Below are 18108 nucleotides of genomic sequence, written 5' to 3'. Positions count from 1 at the left end.
AAGAATTTCTTCCTAATATCTGACCTAAATCTCCCCTCTCTCAGTTTCAAACCATCACCCTTTGTCCTGTCACTGCCCTCTCTGGTGAAAAGCCCCTCCCCAGCTTTCCTGGAGCCCCTTCAGGCACTGGAAGCTGCTCTCAGGTCTCCCTGGAGCCTTCTCTTCTCCAGGCTGAGCACCCCAACTCTCCCAGCCTGACTCCAGAGCAGAGCTGCTCCAGCCCTTGGATCATCTTTGTAGCCCTTCTCTGGCCCCTTTCCAGCAGGTCTGTATATTTCCTGTGCTGAGGGCTCCAGAGCTGGACACAGCACTCCAGGTGGGGTCTCACCAGAGCAGAGGGGCAGAATCCCCTCCCTGGCCCTGCTGGCCACACTTCTGTTGATGCAGCCCAGGACACAATTGCCCCTCTGGGCTCCAGCCCTCACTGGGGGCTCAAGTGCAGCTTCTCATCTCCTCCCACCCCAAGTCCTTCTCCTCAGGGCTGCTCTCCAGCCACTCTCCCCCAAGCCTGTATCTGCACTTGGGGTTGCCCTGATTGAAGTGCAGAACCCTGCACTTGGCCTTGTTGAACCTCATGAGGTTGGCACTGGCCCACCTCTCCAGTCTGTCAAGGTCCCTCTGGATGGATCCCTTCCCTCTAAACCACTTCGTCCAAACCACTCTGCCTTTGCAGACATCATTGCTTAGAGGACTCAATCAGCATGGCACCAGCTTTGAAGTGTCAGGTCCAGGGAGGGAGTATTTGAAGCTGCTGACACTGACACATCAGGTCATTGGGAAATTTATCAGATGCTATCGTGCATGGTCTGTCCCACCAGATTTCACTGGGCAGGAGTCACTGGCAGCCGTGACCTGTGATTCAATGGCTAAACATCAGACAAGGAGAATAAGAATTCCCTGCAGTCACTAAGTTCCCCCAGGCAACCTTCCCTCCACGTGTTCTTACCTTCCTCAAGATGTTGGTGGAGCTTTGACGCAGCTTGTGAACGGCTCCAGTCTCAAATTTTTTCAGCCACACCCAGTCTCCCTGTGCACAATACAGGTGGGTAAATGACAGAGCAAGTCTCTGAGCAGCAGCTAACATTGGTGCCTAGGTCCAAATTCCAGATCCTTGACTTGGAAAGTGGTCAGGGATCTTCAATTGCTCTGGGCAGTAGACTTTTTTCTATACTGAACCCAAATAAGAATATCCACAGGAAACCCTCAATAAATGGGGTGAGGCAGGAGCTTCACCTGGATCTGAACTTCATACCTGGAAGGTGTATTAGTATCTGACAAACAATGATAAATCATATAATTAGTCACAGAATGGTTAAGGTTGGAAGGGACCTTAAAGATCATCAGGTTCCAACCTCCCTGCCATGAGCAGGGACACCTCCCACCAGACCAGGCTGTACAAGCCTCATCCAACCTCCCTTGAACACCTCCAGGGAGGGGCTTCAAAAATGAATCAATACAGAAAAGAACTCTGGACAGAGATTTTCTCTGGCATTAATGATCCAGTGAATTTTGCTCCTTTTTGGGAAAACCTGCCCTGCCATTTTTTCAAATAGCTGTTTTTTTAGGAAAGAACTAATGGATGGGGTGAGTTTTCTTGGCCATTGCCTTTGCTTAAACTCCATACAGTCCTATTGGCAAAAACAACAACAACAACAAAAAACAAAACACAAAAAACCCCAAAAAACAAACAAAAAAAGAAACAAAAAAGGGAATTTGATAACTTTTTTTGTGTGTATTTGGATCCTATCTTGTAAGAAAGGTCTTTGTTAGAAATGTCACCAACTAAAAGCTCCATCTTGTAAGAAAAATTCTTCACAGTGTCATTAGGTGGGGAGATCTCCAACAAGGACCAGACCAGGGAATGTCAAATATCACCACCCCACATGACTCCAGTTGTTGGAGTGAGGGTTGGGGTAGTGTCATCTGAAGCACTGTTAAATCCATGCTTGGAAGTAACTTATTTCCACTCTCAGGGTCCATCAGCAATATTTGTATCCTAAGACCTACAGTACTACAGCCCAAGAGCTTTTCCAATGGAACAGCTCAGTCAGCTGAAGCAGTGGGTCCATACCTACCTCATGCAAAGCCACATTGGAGGTTTCATGGGTGGCAACTGTGGTTTTCAAGGAATAGGAACGTGCTATGGAATTCAGGCTTCTGCCATCAGTTGCTACACTGTTTGCATCAGCCAGGCTGGCCAAGGTCATCCTCTGGAAGGCAAGAAAAGCAGGTGCAAGACTGTTAAACCCTCTGGATGTAAACCTCCACTCCAGTGGTGTCTTCAGCCATGCATTTCACCCATGCTAGCAACCTCCCAGACTTCCCACCTCACTTCTCTAAATACCTCTAAAAGGCTCACAAGGTTGATCCTGCTCAGTACCTTGAAACAGTGCAGCAGCACTTTGGGTGGTGGCAATACCATGGCTCAGGGGAGACACCAGAACAATCATAGAATGCCAAGTTGTAAGGGACCTCAAGGATCATCTGCCACCTAAAGGAGGCAGGTATCTCTCTGAGCAGGGCACAGGGAAGTGTCTCTGCTGGCATTGACAAGAAGTGTGGATCCGTGCCAGAGACCCAGGCAAAGGGGTTGCTCCACAGCAGCCAATGTCATTCTTAGAATCAATACAATGGTTTGGAAGGGACCTTTAAAGGTCAGCTAGTCCAATGGCCCTGCAGTGAGCAGAAACATCATCAATGACATCAAGCTGATCATGGTCCTGGCCTGTGTCAAGTAATGTTCTCCCAGGAGATCCCCAGCTCTGGGCAGGAGCCAGCACAGGCCAGGAATGGCTCCTGGTAAGTGATTCAGATGCAGACATTTTAAGATTATGAGGTAGTTTAGCTGTATGGACATAAACTATCCTTCATCCCACCTCAAGAACAAAATACAACCCCTGGCTGTTAGAATAAACACAACCAAGGGTACTGTTTTACATCATCATAACAACTCTGACATTGCACGTGCATCTAATCCCAGCCTCAGAAACACTCAGTGAATTTTCTGAAATACAGGGGAAAATGAGGCATGGAAAAGTGAACTACTTTCCCAGAGCTTCATGGGTATGAAAACAACTACCCAGCAAACCTGTCTTGAGTGTCCCGCCTCATTGCTTTCCTGACTGGAAGGACTCACCTTTCTTTGTAGCTCTGGTCTGATGAAGACAAGGTCATCCAAGGTCAGTATTACCTTGTTAGGTCCCCTGAAGAGCTGACTGTTCAAGATGCTATGCCTGGGAGATTTGGAGAACCACAGTTATCATTTTTGGGTAGGTAACCGGTTTACATCACCTCTGAGTCCCCCAAACCTGAATTCCCCTCTGTGTAAGGGACGTGCTGCCTGTGGTGTGGCAGCAGGGATGGACAAGCCACGATGTCCTGATTTGGACTGACATCCCCTGAGTCAAACAGCAAGGGTGATCAAATTCACGGACTACAAAAGCTATAATCTCAGAGGGTCCCATCACAAATAGACATCTTGAGTCAATCTGGTCACAAATATGAATTGGAAGAGTATGTGACTTATATTCATTTTGCTTGGGTTCATTTTTGTATATTCCCAGACATTCTCCGTGAGGAGAGAACAAGAAGTTTTATTAGATCAGCCAACGTGGCTGGTGAGCAAACAGCTCCCAGGCTCACCAGCATTTCTTAGGGACTGAAACTGGATAATTGATAAAAGCTGCTTGGACACAAGTCACCATCAAAATGTGCTGGCTGAGTCTCTATATCGTGGTGCGGGGCAGCATGAAACACACAGCAAGACACCCCCTTGTGAAGGCTGCAGCTCCTGCAGAGGGAAAAGCTACAGGGGATGAGCAGTTTGGCTTCGTGCAGTGCAGCGTGGAGGTCTTAGAAAGCAGTATTGCTGAGACAGTGCTGTTCCTCCTGGCCAGGAGTAATTAGATCAAGAAGACTGGGCTGCTTCAGATCTACTTCTTCCAGGAGCTGAGCCAGATGGGATGTATGTCATGGACTGTGTAACACAGGACAAATATGCTTCTGGCATCTCCACAGGATGCTGCTGCAGCCCATTTTCCAAGGGGTGACTCTCTGCACCCTTTGACAGGCTACCAGATTTGCAGACTTGCCATGGGCAAGAGAGGAAATTCTGTGTAGCTGTCAGACCAGCAAAGACACTATGGGTTGCTTGACTGCATCCTGCTACTTGCCCAGCTTCTCTTCAACTTGCAAAGCAGAAGAGACCACAACTAAAAATGGTTCACTGTCAAGGTCTGTGTGTTTATGAGATAGTTCAAGCAGGCTTTTGTCTGCTTCTTGCAAATCAATGTGAAAAATTCCAGATTTTCTTTATCAGTTTTTAGCTGGGATTCATCTGACACTGTGAGTCTCATCATTTTAGGGACTCAGGGAAGAGGCCAAAGTCACACACCATCATTTTGAACCCCCAATTTCAATGGATGTCCAGGTCTAAAATTGAGCACCCATCACACTGTAACTAAGGAAGAGTAAAAAAACCCATCAAGCAGGAAGAGAGAAGGGAAAGGAAAACCTCCCCATTTCCACCAATGTCACATTTTTTGTTCACTCAACTTTGCTTACACTACAGCAGGGCTCTGATCTGCACACCTGAGACTTTTTACTGTTGAAGTGGGCAATAGGCCTTCTGCTAACTCTGCTGTAGAAGGAAACCACTTTGCAAAATATCCACAGATAACCACAATTTCCCTTACAAGTACCACTCTAGACATTTTAGAAGAGCACAAACAACTTTTTGGAGTTCAGAGGGAGTCTTGGCCACATGACCACAGGCATCAGCTGAGATGTTTTATTTTATCATTTTTCTCTCACCACTTTTCCCACACTGCCCAACTCAGTTAAAACTCTCATTGCTTAGATACTTATCACCTGTCCTCCTGAAAACTTGGTTTAATCAAGCACACCCTTTCCCCCAAGCATGGAGGAAACCACCTCTCTGCCAAAAGAAAAACACAGAGAGTGGAATGATTAATTTAAGGTCATGCAGCAGATCCCTGGCAGAGCTAAGACCAAAGCTCCCATGTATGAACTCAGACCATGCTGTGGTTTAAATTTAGCTCCAGACATGCCCTTCCCTAACATAAATCATTGTCTGAGTCATGCTAGGGTTTTTTTAGGGTTTTTTTTTTTCCCTCCTTGCAGATGTCCATGCATCTTTACTCATGACAGCCTTCCCAAGCACAGTCTGATACTTGTGGAAGAGCTTGGAAGTAGAGTAGCCAAAAAGATTGGGGTTTATTTATGTAATTGGAGAGGCTGGTGGCCAAGGAATAGAGCAGGGCTTTAAAGTGATGGTGGATGGAGGTCACCTCCTTAGTGTCTGCAATCACAAGGTTCCTGAAGCAGCTGTGTGTTATAAGCCAGGCAATTGTTTGGGGTGTTGCTTGCTGGGTGGCTTTATATTGTCTGGGTTTGGAGGGATGATTCAGGAGTGAAGAGAAAACACATTTTGGGATGATTTGAGAGGCAAAGCTGGATGGGACAATCCAGGAACCCTGCTGTTGTGTAAATATGCCTTCTAATTTCAGCTTAATTTCACTCTAATTTCAGTCATGCACCATGTAGACATCAATAATTAGACAGATTGCTCCAGGAGTCCATTTGGAGCAGATTACCTTAAATTATGGCCATGTTTTCCTTGCCAAAGAGCAACCCAGAGCTCTTGGACCAACCAGTCCATGCTGGCTCATGTCCGCCTCGGATATAGAGTCAGGACACAAGTGGGACCCATCCAATTATTGGAGACTGTCCCTTCCCCAGCAGACTACTTCATTTGTTCCAAATATCCCATGCCAAGACCAATATATATGCCAAGTTTATGACCAGGGTCCAGCTCCTGTTTCCAAACAGGGAGTGAATGTGCTTGGTAATAAAGAGGAATCTTAATTACCAACTTCTGAACTGTCTGCAGAGATATTTTCTCTCTCTCTCTCGTAAATGGATAAAATAGAGAGGGTCAGCCTGGGTGTTTCATAGGTCAGTATTATATTAGGGACAGAAATCCAGGAAAAAATGGTCTGGAATAAGAAGATATTTAACATGGCAGCTCAGTCTCCACTTCCATGTTCTTAAAGCAGACCTGTTGGTGATATATGCCAAGTTTATGACCAGGGTCCAGCTCCTGTTTCCAAACAGGGAGTGAATGTGCTTGGTAATAAAGAGGAATCTTAATTACCAACTTCTGAACTGTCTGCAGAGATATTTTCTCTCTCTCTCTCGTAAATGGATAAAATAGAGAGGGTCAGCCTGGGTGTTTCATAGGTCAGTATTATATTAGGGACAGAAATCCAGGAAAAAATGGTCTGGAATAAGAAGATATTTAACATGGCAGCTCAGTCTCCACTTCCATGTTCTTAAAGCAGATTCCTGTTGGTTTGTCTGGCACACTTGGCACTTCCAAAGTGATAGTCACCTTCCTAATCCTTCAGGGCCATCATCCAGTCAGTGCTTCCAGCAACACACTTCTTCCAATCCTGGACTGGATTAAGGGTAAAACAGCTCCTCCTGAGACTGCACAACCAACACCCACAGTGCCCAAGCCACTATCACTTAACTAAGTGATACTTGGACAGAGAAGAAAGACAACACCCAAACCTGCTGTGTGCTCACATGGTCCAAACTGCTGGTTAAAGTGCAAACCTCCTGCAGAGGCTAAAATTGGCACTAAATCCAACATGTCCTGCAGTTCTCACCTGATGAGAGAAGCCAGGCCTGCAGCACAGAGCACCAGGGCAAGCATCAGCATGAGTCCCAACACTATGACTGCAGGTTCAATCCCTGTGCAAAGAGGATAAAAAATGTAGTGAATTAGAAAATCCTTTTGATTTAGACAATAATATTGAAAATACCAGTATCAGACCATTAGACTATGAAGTCAAATGTTCAACAAGAATATTCTACAAGTATTTTTATGTGATGTTAATTTGTGAATACACACCTACTTGCTGACTTTACATTTATATGAATCTGCAACTACTTTCATTATTTATTGATTTCCATGTGGGTTTTTTTTTTTTCTGTACCAGATACAGAGCCCTGGATCCATGGAAAAAGATTTCTTTTTCTGAGTAAATAAAGGCTGGGCTCACAGGGAGGAATGAAGTTTTAGATGCAGCTTCTGCAAAGTTCATAACTTCTGAACATTTGACCCTCTTCTCTCCAGGAACTGAAACACTGAAGAACTTCTTATCATGTTCTCCCAAACTGAAAGCCAGTGTGAATCACCAGCCCATTTGGGATTTTCCATTCCCTGATAGAGATTTCTAATGCTGAAAAGAGTAGAAGAGAAGGAGGGGAAGGTCGATGTTTCCCTCAATGAGAACATCAACAGAAAGTGCTGGAAGCAGACACTTTGCTCATGAGTGTCTTTGTTACAGAGCTGAGGAGAGCTGACATGAGTGGATGAGCTAAATTCCAGTGGGAAGTGTTTGCTGGCTCTGTCTCTTCTGCCTTCTGTTTATTTCAATTTATTCTGTCTGTATTCAGAAATCCCTGAACACAAACAAGAGGGAACAAATTTGGGTTGATAAAAGGTTCATAACTCCTTGTCATGCTTGGAACTAAATCCCAGGCCTTTTTGCAAGCACTGAAACTTTTCCCAGTGAAAGCTGGAGGCATTTTTGGAAATTGGTGTCCTTTTCAGAAAAAGACAGTATTTTAGATAAAATTTTCCTCCTGGGTTTGGACTCATTTTCTTCTTCAGCCCAGAGTCCCTAGTTGTCCTCAAACATACACTGGCCCAAGTTGCCTAGAGAAGCTGTGGCTGCCCCATCCCTGGAAGTGTTGAAGGGCAGGTTGGATGGGGCTTGGAGGATCTTGATCTAGTGGGAGGTGTCCCTGCCCATGCAGGGGGGTTGAAGCTGGATGACTTTTCAGGTCCCTACCAACCCAAACCAGTCTGTGATTCAGTGATACTGTGACTCTACACAAGAAGTCACTCTGATTTGATGCTTCAGCCCAGGACTAGCCCTGTGTAGCTCCATCTGAGAAGAAACCCAGGCACAGTACAGTGGGTACTTCATACCCATTTCCTTACCTTCCACACAGTGTGGATGCAGACAAGGTTTCACTCCAACAAACTGCAATGGAGACACAGCTTTCTGCAGAATGTACTCACCTGGAGTACACGAATGACCAAGAACAAACCAAACTGGCCCAGAGGCCAGGGTTTGTTCTTCAGATATGGACAAAGTCAGAATGTTGCCATCCCCCTCAGAGCAGCTGACAGCAACCTGATGTTCATCTCTAGGAGGCAAAGGAGCTGCCAAAGACGTGTTTCCCTCCAGAATGACTAGTGACTGTGAAGCCAAAACCTATCCCAGGAAGGTCTTAGACAATGCCAGACCAATGGAAAAGGAGGGACTGGATCAGCTTAGACCTAATCTTCTGGACCTGTGGTCATCTGTTGGGAAACTTGTTACTGAAGAGTGAATGAGCTTCCAATAGCCCAATCATAGGGTTGGTTTTCTTCCTGAACAAAGGGGAAAATGCTTCTTTGACAAACCAGGGATAAAGTGTAGGGGTGTGAAAGTCCTATCTCACATCTCTGCATGGCCTTCTATCTTCAGAAAGAATCTGTAACCCAGACCACAATGTGGTAGGAACACTGTAGGGGTTGTTAATGCTGTCTTTTGTGTTCAGTCAGGGGTTGTTCAGTTGTTGGTTTGGTTTTTTTAAACTGGTGCTGTCTTTTGAGCTTTCTCAGGTGGTCCCCAGAGACTCTGCTGCCTGACTAATCTCCTTTGAGAAAGGGCCTGAGAAAAATTATTTCACTAATTACTTTATAACCCACAAGTGCTTGATCAGACTTCAGAGGACTCTAAGGCAACGTGGTACTTGGAAGGCAATGCAGAGAATCTAGGAATTACAAAGGGTCTGATCATGCCATTTGCTCAGAGTATGGTCACTATTACCCATCACAATGTGAAGATTCTTCCACTGCTGAAAACCACCCAAAATTAATTCTATTCACTTTATTATTATTACTATTTATGATATTATTATTTATTATTTAACACATTATAATAATTATTTAATTATCTAATATTGGTAATGAATTAATAAATTAATTTATTGATTCATTTTATCTGATAAGTTGAAAGCAAGAGCTGGTTGGAGTTGAACAAGAGACAGTAAAAGGAAAAGACAAGTGAAAAATAAACACCCAGATAAACAAACCCTAAGGAATAGGAGACAGTGAAAGTAACACCAAAGACCAGAACACTCATGTCACTGATGAATGGGCCATTGCAGGAATGATGCAAAACCTTGAGGAAGCTCAACCAGAACTTTGTAATTAATTGCAACTGAAAGAAAAGTTATAATGGGCTCATGGGAAAGAGCTTATGGTAAACTTGAAGGGACTTGTGGAACTCATGCTGAACTCCTGAGGGGACACCACAAGAAGAGTGGGGGGAGTATTTGAAACTTCCTATGGGGTATCTAGAGGTAGGAAAAAGTGGGAAAAGGGAGGGATGGGGTGAGTTGGGGCGTTCAAGTGTGGGATACTGGAGAGGATGAGGATGATGGTCACACATAGAGCATGAGCTTTTTTTCAGCCAGACCCTCCACCTGCTCATCACAAGCTGTCCTATCTTCTTCTTAACCCCTGTTCCTAATCTCTTTTTCCTGGCTGAGTGTGTGACATTTGTAGACTTCATGTCAGCCTAACCAACAGGTAAGAGAGGTCCTGGAGTCTGCAACCTGTGAGAGACTGTAAGTCTGGAGACCAGCTCCTGAAGAGACTAGAGGGTTTCAGAACTGACTATGTGAAGACATTGCTTGCCTGCATGTGTTAGTCTGTTGGTGAATGGCTCTGCCTGCACCATGTGTGTTGGTGCACGTGTACAGGAGCACCTGCTCAGCCCTCCTCCTGGGCTGGACCTGGGGACAGGAACCACAGCAGCCTGGCATCTCCACATCCAGCCTCCCTCTAAGCCTAACTCCATACAAAAGCCAGATCAAGGCCTTGATAGAATGCTAGTCATAAAATTAAATCTCTAGAATATTAGCAATAATAATAATAATAAAGTACCACTTCACTGGCAAATGCCTAGAACTTTCTGTTTCTGTAGAGGTGTGGACATAAAATCTGATTGCTCTAAAAATCAGTGGGATTTTTCCACAGACTGCAATGGGATGTTAAATCCCTATGGAATGGCACCATTCCTAGTGGCAGTGCAAAATTAGATACATGGTAGCATTATCTTTGTCCCTTCTAAAGCCTGCCAGCTGCTGTAAGATCAATATATCCCAAATTTCCATGAAGAAACACCAATTTAAATCAGTTAGGGCTGAGCCAAGGGGAATGTTTTTCTCAGCTGCTGAATGAAATATTCTGTAGATGTGGTTAATTTTGTCTAGGTCACATCCTGGAGCAGTAGGAGTAAATGCTCAGTATTGTAAGTAAATATGTCAAGTGGAGGCTGAGTATCCCACCCTGAGATTTTGGCTTCCCTGTGGACTTTTTAAAGAGTTTTAACTCCACCACAGTTGCCTCAGATTAAAAACAAAGAGTAAAACCAGTGCCCAGTCTCACAAACCTGGGAAGCAGCACAGATACCTCTGCCCTTAACTCTTCTATTACCACCTCTGTCATCTACAGTAATTAAAATTATTTTGAGTAATGATTATCATCTTTCCCTGATGAGATGAGCTCTGATGATCCTTAAAGCTGCATAGGTAAGTGGGTAAAGAAGCTGGGGTTAACCAGGAGGGATGGTGAGAGCATCTGCTGTTGGGCAGCTCTCTTAGGCTGTCGTCAACACAAATCCTCTTAGGGTCCTGTCCCTCAGAAGGACAGGGACATGGTGCTGGCAGAAGCCTCAGGGATGTGTTGGTTGCTATCAAAATAAGCAGGTGTTCACTGCTAGACCTGGGAAACTCTTCCCAGCATCAGTGGCAACAACATTATGGACCTAACAAGAAATAAGAGAGTCCCCCAGTAGTGGGATCTCTCTGACTTCCCATGACAAACACCACGAGGACTGGTCATATTTATATGGATTCCTTGAGTTTAGGGTTTTCTCTTTGGGGTGCTCTCCCATGGAGTAAGAGTAACATATGAAACAAGTAAGAAGCATGGACCCAGTGCCATTCCACCCTGGGGTTGTTTGGTTTTTTTAGTCTTTCTTACCTCCAGTGCAGAGAACATCTGGATCAAACCAACAGCTGGAGTCTGGCTTGGGTGGAGTTTTGCTGGGAAAGTGGGTGGCCCGGCCCAGGGACTGCACAGAGTCTGAAGACATGTCTAGCAAGTGGGTTGGGAAGAGTTGGTTCCCACGACCATCTGTGTCCAGTATCACATAGTTGCTCAGCCCCTTCCCACCGTGGTCTGTCTTTACCCAGTGACTAAATCCAGGGAAACTCAGGTTTTTTGTGTGCTCAGCTATGTTAGTTCCCAAGACTCCGGTTCCTTTCCTCCGAGCACTGTCTATAGCCATTGCCACAAAGTAAATGGCATCATAGATTGTTCCAAAGAGTGGAGAAACCTAAAAATACAGAAGGAATTGAGGTCAAGATACATTGCTGCCAACCTCTAGCTTGAGATCCATGGCAAAAGATGTCCCAGTGGCTAAGCTGTGAACACAAGAATGGAGTCACCCGAGTGCTAAGGCTCACAGAGTCATGAGACTGAAGAATCTTAGGTTGAAGGTAGCTCTGGATTGACCCAATATGTGTCTGACTTTGAATATCTGACTTTTCTTATGGTTGCTCCCCAAAGTGCATTTTCAAAATATTTTTAAAACCATGCCACATTTATTTATAATGCAAAGAGCCAAGACCCTGACCCTGATGTTCAGCTGGCATTTTATCACAGCCTAAAACACCTTCTAAAAATAGAAGATCAAAGTCAGAGGCTCATTTCCCTACCCAGGTAGGAAAAATGTCATGCCCAGAAAACTGTTTATCTCTGTTAGACTCTTATGTAGTCCTAAGATGTAAAAACCACAAGGCAGAGCTAAAGCAAACTTGTTCTCTGGGGTGTCAGAGTCTTTTCTCTTTGCATTGCTCCCTTCTGTGCCAGACTTGACTTAGGAACCTGTAACTTAACACAGTGGCTTTTGCAACCACATGGTCATTCACAGTTGGTATCTGAAGGGAGATTATAACCATACACTCATGATAGAATGAGGAGTGTTGTTGGGAACCATAGAATTTGACATCTGTGCTGGGATTTGTTGACCAGATGTAGACACCATCAGTGAAGCACCCTACACTCAGTATAACTATCCTGGGCTCTCGTGGTAGTGAATGGAAAGAAATTAATGCTTTCAAGGCATGATTTTTCTCCTCCTAAAGCAGACATCCATGCAGATCTGAGAGATCATGCCTTACAAGTTCTTATCATTGTTTTTGAAGATCATAGTGAGATTTGAAGATTACCTCAGCTGAACCCTGCATCTCTTCACCTTAGAATCATGAATGGTTCAGGTTGGAAAAGACTGGTAGAGATAATCCAGTCCAACCTCTAACCTAACTCTACTAACCTAGCTCTACCAACCCAGTGCTAAACTATGTTCCTCAGCACCATATCTGTAGGATTTTTAAACACATTCAGGGATGGTGATTCAACCTCTTCCCTGGGCAGCCCGTTCCAGTGCTTGGTAACCCTTTCTCTAAAGAAGTTCTTCCTCACCTCCACCTACACCCCCCCTAATGACAGTGTGTCAGACTCCCCAATTCTTCTTGTAATGACAACAAGGTGGGAACCAACTTGGTTTTTTAGAGGTGTTTCACACAGTTGAGATTTAGATAACTGTGCTGCAAAGAGTAACTTGGAAGACAGTTCTAAGAAGGAGGCAGTAAAAATCCTAAGCATTTACCTTTACTAGCATCTAGTATTTTCTTTGTCTGTTGCAGCCCCCCAAATTATTGGGCATGTGGACATCTCATTTTGGTGCCTTACAATCTCTATGGACTTTATCCATCTTAGCTGATATCTCTTTATCTTGGGTCTACTGCAGTTAGCATGTAACAAACCAAACCTGAGGGGCTCAGAGACAACTTCAGAACCCAGTGTGGTTCTGAAGTTAGATTGCCAGACATCCAGAAGTATTTTTTCCTAACAAATGCAGACCACACCCAACTTTCACCATATTTTTTTTCTCAAAATAAAGCCATGCAGTCTGGATTATCTTTTCCTTGCAATTTCTCTTCAGCTGATACTTGTCCCATGTCTTCAGTTCCCAGGTCCCAGAAAAACACAAGAGAAATAACATTTACCTGAGTGGCTTCCAAATCCATGATTATTTCATCACTTTCTTTGGCTTCCCTGAATGCATCATAGAAAGTCCTTTCTCCAGACTCCAGTGTGATGGTCAGCACAGCATCATAGGCTTTCTGGAGGTTGGTGTTGTTATCAAAGACACTGAATGTGTTGTTTTGGTAAGGAAGACTGTAAAGTAAAGTGTCATACGGAACAAAGACATATCTCCCATCTGCTAGGCCCATTTCCAGAGCTTTTGTGAGCAAGGTGGCCTGTTCCTCCCCTCCAATGAGCACAGAATGCATGCACAGAAGTATAACTGAAACACAAGGATCACAGACAGTGTTATTAATCCTTTTTGGAGTTTCCAATGTAAAACAGCTCCCTCCCAACCCCAAGAAATGAGCTGCCTGAGCTGCTGTATCAGGTCAGACTTTAATGGTGCCCCATCAATGTGCTGAGGAAGTTGGGAGCTACACCAGTTTTGTTCAAAGTCTGGAAGTTGCATCAACTACCAAGGGAGGCTGTGAGCTTTACCCATTCCTACAGCCACAGAGTGGGGAGAAATTTTGTCAAAAATGAGGCATGAGGCTAACACAATGGGTAGTTGTGGTCATTGCTATTGTTGACTGAGAGGCATGAGCTTTCTCTTTGTGTGCCCTGAGCTGGTAGACACCAAACAGTTGTTAGTTGTTGTTCACCATATGGAGCAGCTTTGCTATGAAGGCAGCCTGGGGTTGTTCAGCCTGGAGAAGAGAAGGCTCCAGGGAGACCTGAGAGCAGCTTCCAGTGCCTGAAGGGGCTCCTGGAAAGCTGGGGAGGGGCTTTTTACAGGGTGTGTACCAACAGGATGAGGAGGAACTGTTTCAAACTGAAAGAGGGGAGGTTTAGGTTAGATCTTTGGAATAAAGTCTTTCCTGTGAGGGTGGGGAGAGCCTGGCCCAGGTTGCCCAGGGAAGCTGTGGCTGCCCCATCCCTGGCAGTGTTGAAGGGCAGGTTGGATGGGGCTTGGAGCAGCCTGGGCTGGTGGGAGGTGTCCCTGCCCATGGCAGGGGGGTTGGAACTAGGTGATCTTGAAGGTCCCTTCCAACCCAAACCATTCCATGATTCTATTATATACACAGATTTTAGGTTGGACATTGTGTGGTCTTTCAACCTCTGCTTCATGATTGACCACCCCAGAGTCTGTATCTTTGCCTGCAAAATGTCATGGGGTCTATGTATCTGTTTAACAGGCTTTCCATAGTGCTCACTGACCCTTCATTAAAGGAAGCCCTACTGATCTTTCATCCAAGACAACATTTCAAAACTCAGTCAGGTGAGAGGAGAGAAGGAGGGAAGGAAATTTGCAAAGGAGACCTGCCTGCTACTGAATCAGGTGAGAGCAAGATCTCTAGAGTAGCTGCTTTCTCTCCTTAGGAGAAAAAGCATCCTTGGCTTACTGGAAGAGGAAGAGAAGAATATTTTTTTCAAGTAGCTGAACTGCAGGAAAAAAACAGGTGCTTCTAGGCAGTGACTAATCCTAGACTGCAGCAGAGAGCTTAAGCTGGTCAGATGAATCATGTTTGAAGAGGAACTGGTTCTCTCCATCGGTTATGAAAGAAGCTCATCTTCTCTAACTCACATGAAAAGCTGTGATCATGATTATATGAACCCACCCAAGGGGGCTTTTGGCTCAAGCACAGGTATGAGCAGTGACAAAACTGCGAGTTGGACAACACTTTGCTGGTCTTTGTCATAAAACTCAAAGTCTTGGCTAAATTATATCCTCATCTGGATTCACAGTTCTGAACCAGGAAAGTATAACTTTTTTTCCCCCCACATTTTCTCAAGAGAAAACAGATCATAGAATCATAGAATCCTAGTTTGGTTTTGAAAGGAACTTTAAAATCACCTGGTTCCAACCCCCCTGCATGGGCAGGGACACCTCCCACCAGCCCAGGCTGCTCCAAGCCCCATCCAACCTGCCCTTCAACACTGCCAGGGATGGGGCAGCCACAGCTTCTCTGGGCATCCTGGGCCAGGGTCTCACCACCCTCACAGGAAAGAACTTCTTCCTAATGTCTAATCTAAAGTTCCAGTCTTCAAATGTTAAGCCATTCCCCCTTGGCCTCTTGCTACATGCCTTTATAAAAAGTCCCACCCCAGCTTTCTTGTAGGCCCCAAGATAATTCTTCACTACACGTGCTGTACATCAATAAAAACCATTTCATTGTTGCAGTAAGTGGTGTATAACACTGGTTTTCACTTCTGATACATTCACTGAACAGAGGTAGCAAGGACACAGCATCAAAGCATGAGATTTTTTTTAAACCATTATTTAAAAACCCCATAAATAAAAACCACTTCCTTTAAACCCCTCTTTACTGTTGACAGGGTCAAGCACACACTTAAAAATTTAATTCTTTAAGGTATGCCCATTGGGTAGCAATGCAGCCCTACCCTGGAGAAAACAAAATACATTCTAAAAAAAATAAAAATCAAAAGGAATTGGATTCAAAGCACTTACTTTTAATGCCATCAACTTTTTTAATCTCATTCCACGTGTCTTCAATGCCTTTTTCTCCTTTATGCATGGATGTAACAATGCCTACTGGAAGCCCCTGGCTCCTGAGTGCACTTGCTAACTTGTTGGCTGTGTCCATCCAAATATCCTCACTGGAAGCAATGATGCCAACATGGGCCCAGCTGAAGTATTTCATCATTGTAAACAAAACTCGGGTTGGAGAGGGCAGGGTCCTTGCAAATGTAGGATGGTGGGAGGTGGAATCCAGTTTGTAATTGATGCACATCCATGAGAAAATGGCTTTATTCCAGCTTTTCCCTAGAAGTGTAGCTACCTCACAGAGTCTAGGGTTCAGAGGGCCTATGAAAGCTGAGGAAAGCTTTCCAAAGTCAATGAATCTAACCAGAGCTTTTGATGTCACACATTCCTCTTGCAAGATCACATAATCCAGCCTGTGGCCAAGATCTAGGGAAGGGTCTCTGCTTATTCGTTCCAGTGCTAACCTGGCAGCCACCTCTGGAAAGGCTTTGGAAAAGAAGGGGTCACAGTTCCAGGGTCCAAGCAGTCCAATTTTAAAAAGAGAACAATGTGCTGGAGAGCAAAGCAGGGTTATTCCCAAGAGCAGCCACCAGAGAGCTTGGCAAAATGTCCTGAATGAATTTCCAGGGTTGAGGTGGTGCAGTCTGACGTGCCTTGCCAGCAGCCAGAACAAGCTGTCAGGACACAGTGGGAGAAGTGACATTGTTTTACAGGTGGGAAAATCTGCCTCGAGTTCTTCAGGAAGGCAGGAGGTGCATCACCAGCTGCTGGAAGGAAAACAGATGACATTGGCCTTCCTGTGTACTCATTTGCTCAGTGCAGGCAGGTATGGCTGAGTCAGCCCAAATTACACAACAGTTCTCAAGGTGCAAGTCCAGGGGTTGTCAACAGACACATGGACATGCAACTCACAGGCCACTGCACCATGTCCAACCAATGTTGGTTAGATGTACCACAACCCTTCAGTGCACACTTGCAGGAACATTTTAAAAAGCTTTGCAATATGTTATCGAGATGTGGTGGAAGACCCATCTCTGGAGACACTCAAGGTCAGGCTTGGTGGGGCTCTGAGCAACCTGATCTAGTAAAAAATGTCCCTGTGCACTGCAGGGGGGGCTGGGCTAGGTGAGCTTTAAAGGTCCCTTCCAACCCCACACGTTCTGTGTGTGTGTTCTGAACCCAGACAGTGAAGCCTGACACTGCTCCCTTTGCAGCAGCAGGCACAGCCTGGGCTGTGGCTTCTGATTTGCTGAAGCATAAATCCCAAATCACACAAAGATACAGAAAAGCAAATAAAAAGGTGAAACACACAGAGCCAGAAGCTTTTGTCGATTCAGGGTCCTCAGGGAGTTGTGTATGTGAATCTGAGCCCACAGGGAGCTGAACACACACCTGGACACACAAATACAGACCCAGATACTTAGAGACACATAGAATCATAGAATAATTTTGGTTGGAAAAAACTTTTAAGATCACCCAGCCCAACCCTTCCCCCAGCCCTGCCAAGGCCACCCCTGCCCCGTGTCCCTCAGCACCATCTCCAGGGCTTGGAAACCCCTCCAGGGATGGGGACTCCCCCTCAGCCCTGGGCAGCCTGGGCCAGGCCCTGACAACCCTTGCCAGGGAGAAATTGTTCCCCAGATCCAACCTCAACCTCCCCTGGCACAACTTGAGGCTGTTTCCTCCTCCTATCACTTGTTACCTGGGGGAAGACACTGACCCCCCCTGGCTCCAACCTCCTCTCAGGCAGTTGTAGAGAGTGAGAAGGTCTCCCTTCAGCCTCCTTATCTCCAGGCTGAATATCCCCAGCTCACTCAGCCATTTATCCTAAGACTTATGCTCCAGACCTTTCCAAGCTCCATCACCCATTTCTGGACAAGCTTCAGCCCCTCAATGTCCTCCTTGTAGTGAGGAGCCCAAGGCTGAATGTACACATGTGGCTTTAAAGGTTTTCCAGGCAAAACTCATGGAAGACTCTATTAACCTGACAAAATGGAAAGTGGATAAAGAAGCAATTCCAAAATGAAGGAGTAAGAGGATTATGATTTGCATTTAGGTAAAGAACTCTTAAATACCTGTCAAAGCAAAAGCTTGGTGTTCACTCTGGGCTTAAAACATGATTGGTTAAAGACTAGGAGCCCATCCTTGTTTTTGGGGAATAACAACCTCACCCTTCACAGCCAGGCACAGAAACACACAACAGTCTCCCCTCCATCCTCAGTGTCACCTCGTGGCTTAGAAATTTTGCTGATCCACCCAGGTTTGTGCTCTCAAAATAGCAGGCCCCTTACATCAGCTTACCTGTTCATTACTGGAGCAATATTTTTATCCTGGATCCTTGGCCACCGAGACGTGC

General features: G+C 45.2%; 1 protein-coding gene across 1 annotated transcript in view; it reads right to left on the bottom strand.

Annotated features, from left to right (window-relative positions):
• GUCY2F (guanylate cyclase 2F, retinal) overlaps window positions 1-16455 on the bottom strand; it is a 47382-nt gene extending 30927 nt beyond the window's left edge. Inside the window, exons 1-7 of the mRNA XM_009996743.1 lie at window positions 15717-16455; window positions 13225-13526; window positions 11135-11489; window positions 6693-6777; window positions 3137-3233; window positions 2076-2210; window positions 947-1027 (exon numbers count right to left, since the gene is read on the bottom strand). Of these exons, the coding sequence (XP_009995045.1) occupies window positions 947-1027; window positions 2076-2210; window positions 3137-3233; window positions 6693-6777; window positions 11135-11489; window positions 13225-13526; window positions 15717-16455 (1794 nt within the window). The remainder of the gene's footprint in view (window positions 1-946; window positions 1028-2075; window positions 2211-3136; window positions 3234-6692; window positions 6778-11134; window positions 11490-13224; window positions 13527-15716) is intronic.
• Window positions 16456-18108: the final 1653 nt, after the last annotated feature.

This window comes from Chaetura pelagica, unplaced genomic scaffold (assembly GCF_000747805.2).
Source record: "Chaetura pelagica isolate M959 unplaced genomic scaffold, ChaPel_1.0 scaffold570, whole genome shotgun sequence".
Taxonomy (NCBI): Eukaryota; Metazoa; Chordata; class Aves; order Apodiformes; family Apodidae; genus Chaetura; species Chaetura pelagica.
This window is presented reverse-complemented; position numbering and strand designations above follow the sequence as displayed.